The sequence below is a fragment of the Vanessa cardui genome, chromosome 10 (genome assembly GCF_905220365.1).
Source record: "Vanessa cardui chromosome 10, ilVanCard2.1, whole genome shotgun sequence".
Taxonomy (NCBI): Eukaryota; Metazoa; Arthropoda; class Insecta; order Lepidoptera; family Nymphalidae; genus Vanessa; species Vanessa cardui.
Window position 1 is genome coordinate 9,560,758 of NC_061132.1, and position 14,173 is coordinate 9,574,930.

Here is a 14,173-nt window from a genome sequence, read left to right on the forward strand (position 1 = left end):
TTGCAAGAATCTTACTCACACTTATTCTAATTCCTGAATAGAGAAATTAAAAATCATCGATGAAAAATAATCTGCAATTTATTTGCACTGCACATAGAATATTTAATGTCAATACAATAGTATCGCTTTATTATTTCCAGCTGTCTCCGCTTCAGTCGCAAGTATCTACCTTGTTATTCGTATTGCAGAGATGTATCACATGTTCTTTCACAGTCTTACCTGCAGATAGTAGCAAAAATGAACTGAGATTGACTACTCAGTCATATAACGCACAATTTTATAATTAACATTCGAATTTTCTAGAATTACGAAACATAAAAATAAAAAAATATGAGAAGAAGAAAACAATTGATAAACAACTTAATAGAACAAAACATGACCATATTACACGTCACAAGATACATTCTAGGGCATCCAATGGTCACTTTACTCTATTGAACCATATTTTTCACTAGTGAGCTGCATTTCAGATCCCTTTTGAACTAATGATAGAATACATCTAAATTCTAAACATCTATATGTATTTACTCATCCAAATTCATTCGTTCATGACATTTTAAAATAAAGGGAAATTTGCTTGTTTTGGAAATTTCATTAATGCAGTTATACTGTAATAGAAAAATAATAGTAAGGAAACCCTGTAATTTTTAGTTTATATAAATTTAAAAATTAATTATGATAAGGTCTGTAGAGTGAAATTTGATTTAAATAGTTTTAAAACCAATTGAAAATAAATAATGAGATACTTGCTAGTGTGAATCATCATAATTTATCAAATAGAAACGTAAAATGTTCACATTAACTATGACGTCTTGAAATGCAATGACATGTGGAGTTGTCAGTCATTTGTCATTACGTGGCCTTTCAAACAGAATCCGATGTTCTGAATAAATAGAGTACATCTAAAAGATAAAACAAAGCTGTTATAGTTATAAAAAATATTAGAAGAACACATAAGTTTAGTAAAATAATTAGCTAATATGTATAGCTCTAATAAATTATTATGGCTTATGTCAGCGATTTTAGCTACTTTATTTTCTAATACAAATTGTTATACTATAACAGTTGATGCACACGCCGAAGAATGTTTTTTCGAAAATGTTGAAGCTGATACTAAAATGGGTAAATAATCTAAATCACTTATTAATAAAATCTATTTATGCTAGCAGTATGTTGTCAAATTTACCTATCAGTGGCTTGTATTTTCGTAGAATTTCTATGGATATTGCATACCGAAAGGTATCAGTGTAACATAATTCGAAAAGTAAACTAAATTCCATGTTGGATGAAAGCGTAATACTTGTAGAATGTCGAATTTTGGCATGTTTGTTTATTTTCGTAGGTGAGTTATTTTATTTATATTTTTACAGGATTATCATTTGAAATAGCAGAAGGTGGTTTCTTAGATATAGATGTGAAAATTACCGGTCCCGATGGCAATGTTATACACAGTGGACAGAGAGAATCCTCTGGCATTTACACATTTTCAGCTGCTACTTCTGGACGTTATACTTACTGCTTCAGTAATCAAATGTCTACTATGACACCTAAGGTAATTATTTTATATTACAACACTGGTTTTCAAACTCATGTATCTCTTTTATATAATTTTTTTTTCTATGTAATATTGCCCTTGTGTTATTACCAAATGTTTAATTGTAGTAAGTTATACCATATTATCCATTTCATTTTCATTATTTGCATGAACCCCCCGTATTATATTTTGATTTCTCTTCTATATACTTGATGTTGATTTTGAATGTTGTGCCAAGCTAATAAAAAAACATCTGTCACTTTCAGGTAGTAATGTTTAACTTGGAAGTTGGAGAAGCACCAAATAAGAAAACTAATGAAAAAGACGAAGAAGTGAACCACAATAAGTTGGAAGACATGATTAAAGAGCTGGGAACAACACTGAAAACTGTTAAACATGAGCAAGAATATATGCAGGTAAAGTACTAGATATGTTTCATTATAACAACTCATTTTTTTATATGAAATGCTGCCATGCATTATAATCAGAAAAACTTTTTGCTAACATATTTATGGTGTTAAAGGCCATTTTAAAGGCTACTCATTATAACCTAAAATATTAGTTTTTTAAATTTTCTCGTAATCAAATTATAAACATATTTTTGTTATTATTGCAGGTCCGTGACCGTATTCATCGTGCGATCAACGAAAGTACAAATTCTCGTGTGGTTATGTGGTCAATTTTTGAAGCCTCTGTACTTCTTGTCATGACACTAGGACAAGTATACTATCTAAAAAGATTCTTTGAAGTGCAACGTGTTGTCTAACAAATGTTTGTTTCATAGTAAGTTAATAGTATATAATAAATTTTTATATTGATGACTGAAAGTATGAAACAATTTCAGTGTGTAGTGTCCTAATAGTTTATGTGAATACAGAACATTATTTATTATTTTTTCTTTGTATTAATGATAATATACTAAGACATGATAAAATTAAATTTGAAAAGAAGAAACAGATTTAACTTACCAGTATGTTGTGTATGCAACTTAGTTCAAATTGATGCTGGATATGTAAATTCAGTATTATGTTTTTTTTTTTTGCTTATTTTTTATAACATGATTTAGACTCTGGTAAAAACACTCCAAATATTTCATCCCAGGCATAAACTATAACCATCATCTTTTAAATTACTTTACATTTTGCACAAACAATGGTGAGAAAAAGTTAAGTCCTGCGTTTCAAAGTAATATTTTCATGTACATCACTGTTAATGTCTTTATTGTATGTATAAATAAATCGAAACTATTTTGTGGATCTGTCTATTTTAATGCAAACAACAATTGCAATATTAGTTTAAATAGTATGAAACATGTGTATGAATTTTACAGTTCAGACAGTTTCAAAACATTTCGATAAACATTTTTTTTTTATAAAACTCTTATTCGCAGCGTTTATTATTGAGTGATAAATAAAATTGTTTACAAAATTTTTCTCTTTCAATAAATATCATAACTACATAACTAACCTCTAAAACTGTTCAGAAAATATTTTTAGCATTAAAAAATCAATGATATGCAAATCAATCTATTGATCTCATATTATATGCTCTAATTTCATATTAAAGTTATATTTTTGGCAATTTAATTAGAATAGAAAAATAAAAATAAGGAAAGAAAATAAATTTTTGCATTACATTAGGTCTCAATTTTAAAGTAAGTGATAATAAAGAACAGATTTTCAAAATAATATTATATAAAACAAACCTGATCCAAATCATACTGCATCATCTGATATTAATTTATGTACATTGGTTTAGAAGTTTTTTTCAGATATGCATTACAAAAATTCCATATTTTGAATGCAGGAGTATTTCTTAGTAACTTATTGAATTATCCGGCTTGATGACATGGCTTAAATCTTATGCTAAAATAAAAAATCAACAGACGCAAAATGGAGAAATTTGTAAATAAAATAATTATTCGTATTTGATTTTTTTAATAAAGTAAATAAATTTCAACAACCATATAAATTATATGTGATTTATAAGTTTCATATTTTATAATCTACATAATGGCTAAGATAGATCTTTGTTGTGTTTAACACAGTCTATAAAAATATTTTTAATAGTAAATAACATTTCAACAGGGGTACTTATAATTATATAATTTAATTTATATACTTAATTCATTTATAATATTATATATTCATGTTGTTTATATTGCAATAAACAAGGAATAGGAACCAATTATTGTCCTTGGTCATAATTATGATATTCTGATACTATTTATAAACAAATAAATTATAACATGTAGTTGGTATAAATGTACTCACCATGTTTAACACTTGCAATATTTCTAAATATGACAATAATTCCTTTTGGTTGTTATGGAAAAAAAATGTTTATTTTGATTTTTTTTCCTCAAAATTATTAGCTAAGTAACGTTAAAATTGACTACCGATCACATTTGTTGACATTTAAGACAAAACATTATAGAATCAAATTTCAATCAATCGATTTAATCAATAATTTATAATAAGCGTTACCTAAATTTTTAATATTATTCTTCAGTAACTGTTTTTCAGAAACGAACTTATTTTTTCGTGACATTTTAATTACAATTAAACATGGAAAATAAATTCGGTAAATGATGATTGCAAACGGTACTGTATTTAAAATTTTACGGTGATATAATTCTAAACAAATTTTTTTTATTGACTGGAGATTCTAGGCTTTTTTAGGTTATGAAATCACTTATGAAAGAACTAAATAATGAGGAATGACATTAAAAAGGTCATTAGGTGACTTATTAAGATAAAAATGATTCAAAAACTTCCATTAAAACAATATGATTCTTAAATTTAAATCTACTTTTTTAGTCTTTCGACCCTCAAAGTACTGCCTTAATAAAAAGCTTATGTTTTTAAACTCTATGATTATACCACGTGTCTACATCACCTAAAAATTTAAGAAAAAAACTACTCAATTTAAAGTTTAAAATCGAGTTCCGTAACTCTAAATGAATATAATATGAATTGAGCTTCACTATGCGAATACATATTATTACATATGTATATATTGTATATATCAAAGTCGAGTGAGATCGATTCTGCCTGTAATGAGTGCGGAAACAGTCGCGCCAGCGTCGAGCTGTTTCAAGCTGTCAGATGCGGGCGGAAGCTCCAATAGCACGCTGGCTCCGCACGCACTCAGCAACCGACTGCTACACTGTTATTAAAAAAAATACGTTTCTTATTACTTTATTTTTCACTACATATTTAATGAAGATGATTTCTCAGGACATATTATATTATACATGTGTGAGTGAAAACACACACACACACACACACACACACAGGTACATTCATACAATGGAATGCAAATCTAAGTTTAGGCGCAGAACAAATTGCTTTTTGTTGCACATTAAATTTTCGATAGAAAATCTAACAAAATGTATTGGACCGATCTGATTTCTTAACCGAACTCAGCATTTTTATCCTCTATACCAAGCCGCTAGACCAATGATATACTACAGTGCAAGTATTTCCTCTCGTGATTGCAATAAAAAAAGTCATGATAGGAAAACAGAAAAACAGACGACGGAGAATTGTTATTTGTTGGCAGACAGACAACACGCCAAATTCTATATTCTTACAAATAAAATTTGATTTGCCTATTTCAACAAATTTTGAATTCTTTGAAAGTATTTCGCCGGTTCTAGTATCCGAATTTCCGAAAGGAGTTGTCCATTAATCACGTGAGGCTTGAAAGGGGGGGAGGGGTTTGATAAAAATCACGAAAATTACACAAGGCGGAGGGGGGGGGTGTAGTAAGATATCTCGTGTATTTATTTTTTCGTCTAATGCGCGATTTTTAAACAAATATGTTCCTTAATTTCAGAATAAAATAAGATTATAGTTTATACCTGTATTTAAATTAAGATAATATTCAGAAAATTTTAATATTCGTTGTAGGTACTAAAAATACACGTGATGTTGAGAAGGGGGAGAGTGGTCTTAAACCTCACTACGTATCACCCATGGGGAGGGGGGGTTAAAAAAATGCTAAAAAAAGATCACGTGATTAATGGACAACAAAGCTCGTTCGGCATGAGGTTACTCGACTGCATAGAGTCAGTAACTCTTTTGTGGGGCAATGTATACGCTTCTACAACAGGATCCCAGAAAGCGTTCAAAATGCTTCTGTTGCCAAATTTAAAAAAATTGTTAAGGAACGCTTGTGTGCAAAAGGTTACCATACAATTAGCGAGTTTATGTTTGATAGCACACCTTGGGAATGAAACGATCGCCTCCTGGCTATTTCCAATCATATACTACTAAGTACCTTATAAATTTGACAAAAAAAAAAAAAAAATAGAAAAAAAAGACCCGCTGAGTTTCTTTCGCCGGTTCTTCTCAGGTCAGGGTGTCCTTTTTCCGAACCGGTGGTAGTGTTTATTTGACAATCAATAAGTAAGTGTAATGCTTTTATATTGAATAAAGGAATTTGAGTTTGAGTAAGGTGCTGCGACACGTGTGGGGCAAGGGTGTATAGTACGACACAACTTAGATGTCGCATCGGCAAAATTCGTAAAACCGATCACATCCGAATTGAGTACGCTATCCCAAATTATCAATATTTATTTTTCATGCGAATATGATCTTTGCACAAACGTAATAACTTGTAATATCATATGACCAAATATATTCGTCAATTTGACACGTGTTGATTTACATGCACTTGCTTTCTCTGACGCGTGAATCGATAGCGACGAATAGCGTCGAATGGCGCGATAGGGAGCTGTTTCTATTGGTTGTATAAATCGGCAGTAATCGGTTTTATTTTCATTCCATTGCATTTTCCGATGCTACATCTAATTTGTGTCTTACTATACCTGGTTGCCGAGCAGCGCGGCGTGCGGCAGGTCGGGCGTGGCGGGGAAGCGCAGCACGGCGCGCGCGTACTCGGGCCGCGCGTCCAGCGGCGCGGCGTGCGACAGGCGCACGGACAGGCGCGCGAAGTCGCCGCAGCGACGCGTGCAGTCGCGCAGCGCGCGCACCACAAACAAAAGGCAGCACACGTACGCCGACACCGGGTTGCCTGCGCACGCGAACGTTCAACTTACTTACTTACGTCGACTTGCCCTCTTTATTGGAAGATTTTTTTTTTATAGTATAGGTTGGCGGACGAGCATATTGGCCAACCATCGCCCATAGACAATGACGCTGTAAGAAATAATAACCATTCCTTACATCAATGTGCCACCAACCTTGGGAACTAAGATTTTATGTCCCTTGTGCCTGTAGTTACACTGGCTCACTCGCCCTTCAGACCGGAACACAACAATACTGAGTACTGTTATTTGACGGTAGAATAGCTGATGAGTGGGTGGTACCTACCCAGATGGGCTTGCACAAAGCCCTACCACCAAGTAAGATGATATATTTCTCTTCGTAGTATAACAGCAAACCTTGAATTTTGCTTCTATAATCTGATATCGATTTCGACGATGGTCAAAACATGCTTCACGAATCCATATTTAATACCACATATATGTCAATTTTGATGACACCGCAATTTTTGAATTTCTGTTAAAAAAACAGTGTGCTGAAATGTGCCCAGCCCAGCCCATCACAGCAAATATTCTATGATGTGCCTCTTGAAAAAAAAATTATACAGAAAATATCATTTTTATGAAGAGGTCCTTTTTTTCAAGTCCTATTAGCACTGCTACTTTATTTTATCGATTTTATTAAAATTGCTCGAGCACATTACGGCACAATTTTAATAAACACAACACAACACAAGCACAATTTTAATAACAGATAATGGACATACCAAATATATATTACTATAAATCTAAATCAATGACGTCATGTCAATTCAAGGTCAAACTTGTTAATTTATCTTTAACACTGTGACTCGATTCGAATATAGAACGTTTTGAGTTTGCGCAGATTCACACTGACCTGGTAGAGCAAATATATACTTGATCTTTCCCTCGTATTGGCAAGTGGCGAAGGTGCTCGGTTTCCCGGGCTTCATGCGCACGCGACCGAAATGTATTGTCGCGCCAAAATCCTTAAAAGTACGTAAAATATAATAAGACTATATAGAAAAAAATCATAATTTTTTGATTTTCTGAAACGAAAAGCAATCAACAAATACACATTGGTGTTAAAATGTTAACGTACGAATAAAATAAGTAATTCAGTAATAGGTTATTTGACTGATTTTTAAAATCCATTTTATATTATTTAGTAGAGGTTAAGGAACCCAGTATAAGTTGTTTTTTTTTATTTCTAGTACATATTTGCCGAAAAATATCATATTAAAATTACCATATTTAAATAACGCGCGAAAACGCTACTTGGACAATATGGCGCTGCAATAGGGTCAGGACGTCTTTTTGCTGTATTTTAATCTGTGGTACATATAGTAGAAAAGCAAGGTTTACAAGAAAGTGACTTCATCATAAGCCCGGCCAATCAGGAGCGTTTTGTGTCACGTGACAAACGTTTGAAAAAATGCATTTTTATTTATTGATTTTTGAATAAATTAATCTTATTTTCAAGTTTCGTTCGTAAATAACCATTTTTAAACTCATAACAAACACTCATTACAAAAATACACAATTTATTTTTCGCATTGTCAAATAGCCTATTTCGGTCAAATGGTCGGTTTGATATATTATAAAATCTAAATATCGACATTTTTGTTTGTAAATATCACGTACATTGATCAAGACCGGTTTGAGTAAGTCGCGATCACCCATAGACACTCCGCCCGTGCAGACGAGCACGTCGGTGCGCGGCAGTGCGCGCGCGATGGCGGCCGCCAGTTCGGTCGGATCGTCGCGGGCGATGCCGCAATCTATGCAATCATACCCGTGCTCTCTGTCAATTCGACGGAAACACATCTGTTAGCATATTTATTTTAATATGATCATATTTTATTGTTTTAATGTATTAAAGTATTATCAGCATAAATAATTCGATTTAAACAGTTGTTACAATTTGCGTTGATTGTTAACATCCGGTTTTGACTAAACTAAATTGTTTTTAAAATGGATCGAAACCGGATGTTGCTACAGTTGGAGGAGAGGCGTGTAAACATTAAATACTAAGAGTAAGCCTAGAAATGGTCATTATTACTTTAATCGTCGAATTGGAAGGATCGTGAACCACTTCAGGAGAGATAAAGTATTGATTGTGAGGAGAGTTTTTGTATTATTCCAACACATCAAAATTCACTCATGGTAATAGGATATAAATCCTCAAAGATATCAAAAATATCAATTCTTACTTGAGCAACGCTTTTAACATAACTCTATTGGAATCCCTTATATGCGATGGTCGAAGTATCTTCTCGGAAGGTTCTTGCAACTCATTTCCGGTGGACATTATTGCAACCTACCAAATAGAATATTATATATTAAAATTACAAGTAATTTATATAACGATTCAGAGATGTAACAAATCTGTAACCTTAGGAACTGCTATTACTGGAATACTCTGATAGCCAGCTCCAGCTAACATACCGATCTGTGCTGCATCAATGACGTCACCTGAAAGCGCAAATAAGATTCAGAAATTATTTTTTGAAAACACATATCGAATATGACATCAAAACGTTAACATTTATATGCGATATTCTCAGAGTCGTCTTTGAACTATTGGATTCCCTGGGCATATTAGAATAATGGGGCCCTTATAACTACATAAACATTAACAATCACATATTTATATTATACTTTTTTTTGATCTGATTTATTTGATCTGAGGAGGATTCCAGGGCGCGGGGCTCTGGGCACTTGCACAAAGTGCTCAATGGGAAAGAGGGATCTGGATTTACTCGATAGCTCAACCAGTGGCGGATTTACCAATAGGCTAAGTAGGCTGGAGCCAAGGGCGGCAGATTTAGAGGGGCGACAAATTTAGCCCAAATTGTCTTTATCTTACAGTAATAAATATATTAATTATATGTATACACATTACATCCGTAATCTGTATACTAGTCACTACATAATGGGTTGCAAAAATAATCTAATAACTGACAGAAATATCACCTAGTTCATAATCATAGTAATAACGGGAAAAAGCCGATGTAATGAGGACGATAGAAAACAAATCATAAATTTTCAGAATAAATTGTGATTGTGAACTAAACAAACGTTTCGAATTTTAAAAGTCAGTAGGGGCAGCAAAAATCGAATAGCCTACTAGCGGCAAACTTATAAATCAGCCACTGAGCTCAACTATATTATGAAAATACCGTCGAATGGAATAGGCTATACAGGACCGTATTTAGGGGAGGGCAACCGGGGCAACTGCCCTGGAGCCTCCACATGAAGGGGCCACGTCAGTTTTCAGCGAGTTAACAAATAACGAGATATAGTAATGTTACTAATACCATACCAAGTTACTACTTTATTTTAAAAGTTACCGATAAAAGTAAATAAATCATAGCTGACTGATTGAAATAAAAAAAATCTAATTAATTCATAGTAATATGATTATTAGGGTATTTACGCTTCTGTTTGTCTAGGGCCCCCACTGGTTTGTGGCCCGGGGGCCTCCAGACCTTTAAATCCGACTCTGAGGCTATAGATTAACCTTCGTTATAGACCGTGTTACAATGTGCATACGAGTTAGTTGAATTTTGTCATCTCACCCTTTTCAGCGAGTATAGCGCCGATGGGAATATCGAAGCCGATGGCGCGTACGTCCTGATGGGCCTGTGGCGCTACAAGCACTTCAATTTCCAACTCCGTCTGGTTATCGCTTGATGCTTTAATCAGTTTGGTGTCTTCAACCTGATTGAAATAGTAATAATTGTCAGTAAAACACATATTATTTAGTACGGTTATCAATTACAAAGTTTAATCTACTTATATAGATGCGAATCTCATAGATTAAGGTTTTTTTTGCGTATAAGTATAGTACAAGAAAAATTAGATGTAGCATCGGAAAATGCAACGGATTGAAAATAAAACCGATTACTGCCGATTTACACAACCAATAGAAATAGCTCCCTATCGCGCCATTCGACGCTATTCGTCGCTATAGATTCACGCGTCAGAGAAAGCAAGTGCATGTAAATCGACGCGTCAAATTGATATGATATATTAGGTCATATGATATTACAGGTTATTACGTTTGTGTAAAGACCATATTCGCATGAGAAATAAATATTGATAATTTGGGATAGCGTACTCAATTCGGATGTGATCGGTTTTACGAATTTTGCCGATGCTACATCTAAGTTGTATCGTACTATACACGTTGTCTTGCTTGGGTTTGCTTTTGTGGCAAAAATAGTTTTTGTTCTTAATTTGAGTTGAAGCTCACTTCATATCAAATTGCATCAAGTTCGGTTCGATTCAGTTGTTTGACCGTGAAAGAGAAAAAGTAAAACAGACATACATTGGACATACGCCGCTAATGTCAAAAATTTATCCAATTGACGATTTGATTAAAAAATGAGATATCCTCATTAAAATATATTTATTTTATTAACCCAAATACGACAAAATCATAACCTATCATAGTTTCCTTGATAAAAGAAAAAATCATCGTCATCATCAGTAAATTCTGATTTCCTGCAATAGCCATCAATTTCGATCTTTTCTATTACGTATTATGTACCGAGTGGCCGTGCCCGCAATTATTTACGCAAGGTTACATGAAAAACCCTCTCAGTGGGCATGATTTATTCAACTTGATGTATACGTGTGTACATATCCATTACCATAAAATATCTATAAATATATCGAGTATGCCAAATTATAAGTTAACAGTCTCTTAAGTTTCAGTATTCGATCCCTCTTAATCATTACACAGTTTAAAATAAAGTCGCTTACCACTGTGTCCCGATGTATGCTTATATCTTTAAAATTACGAAAAAAAAATGTTTTAATAGATAGAGTGATTCGAGAGAAAGATTTTTGTATACAATACATGGACAATATAGCAAAGAAACAAGAAAAAATCTGTAGTATATTTATATTGTAGGAATCAGGCTTTTAGCGGACAGGTCGCTAGTAAGATCTGAGTCTGGTATTTAGCTAAGTCTATTTGCTCTACAAAAGCGAGAGATAGCCAATAACTGTTTCAGCATGTCTTATATATATATATCTGGTTTACCTGTACAACACAATCAGCCCCAAGGGGTAAGGGAGCTCCAGTGTTAACTCTAGCACATTCGCCAGGACCGAGGCGGGTGAAATTATTCTCGCCTGCTGAGATGGCCGCTCGGACCTTACGGACACCAGCTCCATCCAAACTTAGGCATGCATAACCTGCCCAAGAATAAGAATAATCTTTATAGGAAGAATTTATTTATTTTTGAATAAGATTTGTACAAGAAATCATTAAATTAATACCAATTGTTTTAAATAAATTATTCTTGAGTCAAGAATCTTATATAAATAATGAAATGTTATCATATCTTTGTTCCATTTCCTTTTGACCTAGTGGAATAACGACACCAGACTTTTGTGTAATATTACAAAAACCTTCTTAAAACTCCACTGAGATACGTAAGTGGATGTGCAAATGGGTCACGTGATCATATGTGGTCACCACCACCCATAAACATTGGCACTGTAAGAAATGATAAGCATTCCTTAAATAGAAAATGCACTAACAACTATGAGCCAAGATGCTATGTCCCTTGTGCCTGTATTTACACTTTTTCTTCAAGCCAGAATGCAAAAATATTAAGTATTGCTGTTTAGTGGTATATTTGCTGATGCTATGGTACCTTCACACTATAGTCACGAAGCTGTATCACCATGCATATACATACCACATTCAATGTGGTATTACATGTGCAGTTTCTTTTTTTATTTTTAAGTTCTCAATATGAATGAAAGAACTTGTGATATATAAATTTAATGATGTAACATAACATAGTAAATTAGCTAAGAAATTGGTCCACAATGATAAGCAATTGTGATAAACTTTGAAACAGTTTTTTTGTGTCATTGATATAATTTGTGTCTTATTAAAATCTCAATGTCATCAACATTTTAACTTAGAAATACTTATTTTATAAGACAAAATACATGAAAACAATTACCATCCTTGACAGATGCTGGAAATGGAGGCATAGGTTCTTTAGCTATAATGTCTTGTGCCACAACTTTACCCACAGTATTTTCAATAGGAATATCTTCAATAGACTCTTCCCATTGCATCATTACAGCATCAACAATATTAAAAGCCTCCGACATTTCCAGCATTGGATATGGTGATTCACGGGGTCTTAGAGCCACTTTTGATATATCCACTTTACTATTCATTTTATGCGGACAAAGATGTTCAACTTGCATCTTGTCATGAATAGATCTTACATCAGCCAATTCATTGTTTATTAATGAAATGGCATGTGACAAAACCCCTTTAACAACATGGATGCATTCGGTTACTGCTTTTTCACTACCGGGGAAGTTAATTATGAGTGTTCTGTCTTTTATACCAGCTACAGCTCGGGACAACATAGCCATTGGTGTCTTTTTCAAACTTTCTATTGTCATTGCTGTCGTGATAGCTGGAACTTCTTTTTGAATAACAGCTCTTGTTGCTTCCGGTGTTACATCTCTAGGACTTAAACCAGTACCTCCAGTAGTAAGGATAAGATCAATATTTGAATTGCAGAAATATTTCAGTTCACGTTCAATAATTTCTTTTTCATCCGGTACTATAATGGTATGGACATTAGCTTCTGGATATTTTTCTGTTATGAAATCAAACAGGGCCGGGCCTGATTTGTCTTTTGAGTTGTCTTTAAAACAGCTATCACTAACAGTGATAATAGCAATAGCCTTCACCATCTAGAATAAAACATCTTTAATATGAATAAAAATGTGTGATTCAAAAAATAATACTGAGAACATCTTAATATGGATATGGATAAAAAATATATATATTTCTACCTTTTTTTAAAACACTAAACAAAAAGCATTTGGTAAGCAAGATTGTTTTGTTTTTGAGTTTAAGTGTTAACCAATAATAATTAATTATGTTTTGTTTTTTAAAACTGACCACAAATTTTATTTTTTTTTACAATTTAACTGAGCTAATAAAACACACTTGTTTTAAACTTACCTTTGTTTATAATGTTGTCTGGTTAAAAAGTAGATATTTTACACAGTTTTATATTTTCATGATAAGTTTTAATATATAACCAACTTTACTGATGTACGTTATCGAAAGTGTTATCTAACTTATAAAAATACGAAGCGTGTAATTACTTAAACAATGATTATATTTATAAATAGATCTTTTAAATAATTTGGCACACAGTTCTTTCACTGTATATACTCCTAATTATTCTTATGTTGAAACTCAAAAGACAGCTCTAGAATCTAGTGGATTTATATTTGAAGAAGTTGTTTTAAAATAACATGTATCTATAAAAAGTATATAAACAGTATGTTTTATTAAACAAAATAAAGCCGCAGCTCATCACGTGTATGCTGTAAGTAGAGTGTAAATAAGATTTGACAAATGTCAACAATGATCGAAGAGTATTTAATAACTACGTAATAAAATGTCATGATTGTCATTTATAACCGTATTTTCATATTCAATTTGTGAATACTAGCGTGCAAACTAATGATAATCGTTAAAATAAAAAATATACAAAATAACATGACTACGTGAAATGGTAATTGGTTGCATGAATATTAACATT

General features: G+C 32.8%; 2 protein-coding genes across 2 annotated transcripts; one reads left to right on the forward strand and one right to left on the reverse strand.

Moving 5' to 3' along the window:
* The first annotated feature begins 827 nt into the window (after window positions 1-827).
* On the forward strand, window positions 828-2,962 carry LOC124533019 (transmembrane emp24 domain-containing protein 2). The gene is made up of 4 exons (XM_047108181.1): window positions 828-1,122; window positions 1,371-1,552; window positions 1,801-1,950; window positions 2,151-2,962. Exons 1-4 carry the CDS (start codon window positions 981-983, stop codon window positions 2,298-2,300), a joined length of 624 nt encoding a protein of 207 aa, XP_046964137.1. The 5' UTR covers window positions 828-980; the 3' UTR covers window positions 2,301-2,962.
* A 1,233-nt stretch (window positions 2,963-4,195) lies between these two features.
* On the reverse strand, window positions 4,196-13,981 carry LOC124532783 (gephyrin). The gene is made up of 10 exons (XM_047107855.1): window positions 13,585-13,981; window positions 12,557-13,310; window positions 11,620-11,774; window positions 10,148-10,289; window positions 8,962-9,041; window positions 8,780-8,886; window positions 8,211-8,370; window positions 7,444-7,555; window positions 6,369-6,574; window positions 4,196-4,702 (listed from the first exon to the last, which is right to left on the reverse strand). The coding sequence occupies exons 2-10, from the start codon at window positions 13,308-13,310 to the stop codon at window positions 4,562-4,564; spliced, it is 1,857 nt and encodes a 618-aa protein (XP_046963811.1). The 5' UTR covers window positions 13,585-13,981; the 3' UTR covers window positions 4,196-4,561.
* Window positions 13,982-14,173: the final 192 nt, after the last annotated feature.